This window comes from Ornithodoros turicata, unplaced genomic scaffold, assembly GCF_037126465.1.
Source record: "Ornithodoros turicata isolate Travis unplaced genomic scaffold, ASM3712646v1 Chromosome11, whole genome shotgun sequence".
Lineage (NCBI taxonomy): Eukaryota > Metazoa > Arthropoda > Arachnida > Ixodida > Argasidae > Ornithodoros > Ornithodoros turicata.
The window spans coordinates 1053724-1057687 of record NW_026999295.1 but is presented as its reverse complement, the minus strand read 5'-3'; the positions used below and the strand labels follow the sequence as shown (position 1 = coordinate 1057687).

General features: G+C 50.4%; 1 protein-coding gene across 1 annotated transcript; it reads right to left on the bottom strand.

Annotated features, from left to right (window-relative positions):
• Positions 1 to 970: 970 nt before the first annotated feature.
• Positions 971 to 1829, bottom strand: LOC135371440 (uncharacterized). The gene is made up of 2 exons (XM_064605494.1): positions 1596 to 1829; positions 971 to 1522 (listed from the first exon to the last, which is right to left on the bottom strand). The coding sequence occupies exons 1-2, from the start codon at positions 1827 to 1829 to the stop codon at positions 971 to 973; spliced, it is 786 nt and encodes a 261-aa protein (XP_064461564.1).
• Between the last annotated feature and the right edge of the window lie 2135 nt (positions 1830 to 3964).

Sequence of the window (3964 nt, the reverse complement as noted above, 5' to 3'; positions counted from 1 at the left end):
GGAAGACCTCTGATGATGGAGTCTATGAACCGCTGGAAGGTTTGCGCTGCGTTTCGCAAGCCAAAAGGCATTCGCCGAAACTGAAACAGTCCAAACGGGGTGGTGATGGCGGTCTTCTGCACGTCTTCGGTCGCTACCGGTATTTGATTTTATGCGCGTACCAGATCGACCTTCGAGAAAATTTTCGCGCCGTGCAGGTGGCTGGTGAAATCCTGTACGTGAGGAATCGGGTATCGGTCTGGGACTGTGCCGCGGTTGAGGGCTCTGTAATCTCCACATGGCCGCCAGTCGCCAGTCTTCTTGGGGATCATGTGGAGAGCGGATGACCAGTTACTAGATGAAGGTTCGATGATGCCGAGGTCGAGCATGTGCTCGAACTCAGCTCTGGCCACCTTGAGTTTCTCCGGAGCGAGGCGGCGTGGGCGGACGTGGACAGGTGGGCTGGAGGTGACGATGTGATGGACCACGTCGTGCTGGACAGGTAGTTTCCAGTTTGGCGGCTGGGTGAGCGCCGGGAATTCCTGCAAAATGGCCTCGTATTCTGTCGTAGGCTCCGACTTGCGGAGGAGTGGCCCAACTAGGTGTGCCGGTGCTACACTGCCCTGCACCATAAGATTGGTAACGGTATCAATCAACCTGCGATGGCTCATGTCCACGAGAAGGCCGAAGTGCGCCAAAAAGTCCGCTCCGATTATGGCGTGCGGGACCTGCGCAATGGTGAACACCCAGCGAAAAGCGCGGCGAAGACCAAGGTTGAGGGTCACAAGCTTTTCGCCGTAAGTGGTAATGGGCGTGGTGTTGACAGCGAGTAAGGTGCTGGTGGGAGCACGGTGTTGCACATCCATGGTAGAAACAGGAAGGACAGAGACTTCTGCTCCAGTGTCCACGAGGAACCGCACGCCGGAGGAGCGGTCAGGGATGAAAAACAGACGTGGACGACTGGATGCGCCGTCAGCAAAGCTGGTCGCCGTCAGTTGCTGACTCCCCCCTTTCCCGGATAGGTGCAGGGAGGCTGGCAGTTGCGTGCACTGGCTCCGAAAGTCTGGTGGTACCAGCACTCGCATGGGTTGGGGGACAGCGAGCGGTTGGAGGGGCTGCGGCGCCGACTGCTTCGACGAGGACTACGGTGCCTGGGTGTTGTGGAGCGGCGGTTGAAAAGTAAAGTCGAAACCATGTCGGTCAGCCGCGCGACCCTGTCACGGAGGATCTGGAAGTCTGACATCGTGGGAGTGGCCGAAAGTGGGGAAACCGCGTGGGGTTGCGGTGATACCGCAGAAATGGTTGGCGGTGCGATGTCCATTATCTTATCAGCCATCTCGGCCAAGGCTTCGAGGGAGACTGCGGTGGAGGTCGTTAGAATCATGCGTACCGTGTTCGGGAGCCGCTGCAAAAATAGCTCGCGCAAGATGGAATCGTCCAGTGCTGAAGCGCGGTCGCCCAAGAGTTGTTGCATTCGGCGGAGCAGCTGGGACGGCCTTCTGTCACCGAAGACTTCAGCGGTGAGGAGTTGCCTCAGGCGCTCCTGTTCGGGTCAGAGCTGTCTTGAGGGCGTCATACGGGTGGTCTGCAGGAGGCACGGTGATAATGTCACGTACCTCTGCTGCTTCATTAGGTCCGAGGGCGCCGACAACGTGGTAAAATTTGGTTAGCTGGGTGGTAACACCTCGGAGTATGAATTGCGCCTCGATGTTAGCGAACCAAAGAATGGGGTTGGCGGGCCAGAACGGGGGAATCTTGATGGAAACTGCGTTAAGGCCTGGCGATGGTGTTGCCGGTGGAAGGGATTCCTGCCCGAGAAGTCCTGTAGGGTTGGGCTGCGGAGCGGTCATGGTTGCGGCTCTGTCAGATCACGTCCGGGTCACCAATATGAAGGAGACAAGACAACCTTCATGGTGCGAGAGCTAACGAGAAGTGATTTCATGACATATGATCTGGTGGAAGGCTCTGTAGCTCGCGCCAGGCGAATATGATCGTGGTGACGATGGTGCTACAACGCCTTTGAAAACTAAGTAAAAAAAGAACAAAACGTATTGAATCCTCGGTGTTTGACCCGAAATGCGCGCAATATAATAGGGGGTGACTTTTTCGGGTTAAATGCCTTTCTCAGATTCGGGGGGGGGGGTTAAATATCGGGCGCTATTTTTAAATCTGTAATTCGGGGAGAAATCGGGCGATAATTGTGCCTTCGGGTGTTATCTGGTGTTTTGTTTCTCCTCTTGTCTATTAAGTCATTTCCTAACCTATCTTTTTTTGTTTTTTTTGCGGGATCGTGACCTTCCAGCGGTAATCCCCGAAGGCATAGACAGTGCTGACACACATGGGTGTATTGCTGGGAACGTAAGTGACCCATTCTTACATGTGTTACACGTGGCGACCTTTGCTCGTCTTCAGTGGAAACGTCACTTGAGGATTTCATAGTGACTAGAATTCGGGGAGAAATAGCGTTTAACCCGAATTGGTCGGATGCCATTTCGGGGGGGGGGGGGAATAACCGGGCGGAATCGGGTTTAACCCGAAAAAGTCGCTCCCTAAATATAATGAATATGGTCAATGAAATGGAGCAGCGGGAGTTGAATCTGCTCCCAACGAATATGCGTTCCGAAGATCTCACCGTTACACCTCACTGGCAGCTGCTGGTACCTTTTCGACTGCTTCGTTTCATTGATCTGATTGCTTTGGGCGAAATTCAGGCTATGTGTTGTGTCATACTCTGTGTTTCTTCGCCTCAACTTCTACTGTGACAATGAGTACGGTGAGCAGATACATATTTTACAAATTGCAAGATGAATTTTTGGGTTGGTGCCTCTTCGCTCTTTTGATCCGGGAGCGCCGAGCCCCAAAGGTTGGCGTCAGTCTCATAGCGGGACTTCCCGGGGGAGGCGGCGCCCTCCCTAGTTCATGTTCCGGGGGAGGGGAAGCAAGGCCCCCCCCCCGCCACAGTTCGCGCCTATATCTGCTTGTGTAACTGTCAATCTGGGCTATTCCAGCCAAGACCAGCCAGAGAGGTAGCTTGACTCTCTTAAATATCACTGAAAAAAATTGTGTGCATTTTTAAGACGATGCATATATCGAATGTAAATCATCATTTTGTTTTCTTGAACAATGGGGGCGCATTAAACTGTGCCGAAATATGAAGTCGTCCCTTACGAGCTTCCTTCTGACATCTACATATCCATCATTTGTGCGCTTTCCTTGCCTGGTGTTAGAGGGGAAGCACGGGTCTGCCATCCCAAAGGGCATGTAGAACGAGAATAAATCTGGTGACGTAGTGAGAACTCAAGAACGGAGCACATTTTGGGTAAAGTTTACAATAAATTTCCGGCAAATTAACATTCTTGAAGAAACCCAGATTATTCATGCTTGTAAGTGATTGCTTGTGATTAGTTTCACATAAAATTATCAAGCTGATCGATATTCATTGTTTAACCAACTGTTTTTGAATAGCAAGCACTTACAAAAAATTACTTTTTTTTCAGATAGTATATTCAGATATAGGTCGTCTAAAAGAAATCTTCCCTTATTTATTTAACTAGTCCTCTCCTATAACGTCTTGAAAATCCACAGGTTTATTTTTCTTTCAAACAGCAAAAAAAAATTGTCACCATAATGTGCTGCAAGCTTGTTCGTCAGTTAAGGCCATCTAGGAAGCAACAAAAGGAAAAAAAAAAAGAAGATGCCTTTGTGGCTGTCTCCTGCGAAAATCGACACTCTGCTTTTCCATTTTCAGAACCTACAGGTGTATTTGTTCTTGCGCAAGAAAAATGTTTCATGAGCTCATTCATGTCCCATCTGTATAGCGCTATAGCGCACTTTGAACAAATTTTGCATTCTACTGTTCTCCACAGTTCTACAGATTAGTTGCAGTCGCTGCTTCATAACAGCTTCGTCAACATTTATGATTGTTTTCACATACCTGAAGCTCGCTTGCTATCGTCATCCCCCTCTCTCTTATCCTGGTCAATCA

Coding starts and splice junctions, on each gene's coding strand:
- LOC135371440 (XM_064605494.1), bottom strand. CDS start 1,829: ATGACCGCTCCGCAGCCCAACCCTACAGGACTTCTCGGGCAGGAATCC. Junction 1,523..1,595: donor GACCTAATGAAGCAGCAGAG/GTACGTGACATT, acceptor TGACCCGAACAG/GAGCGCCTGAGGCAACTCCT.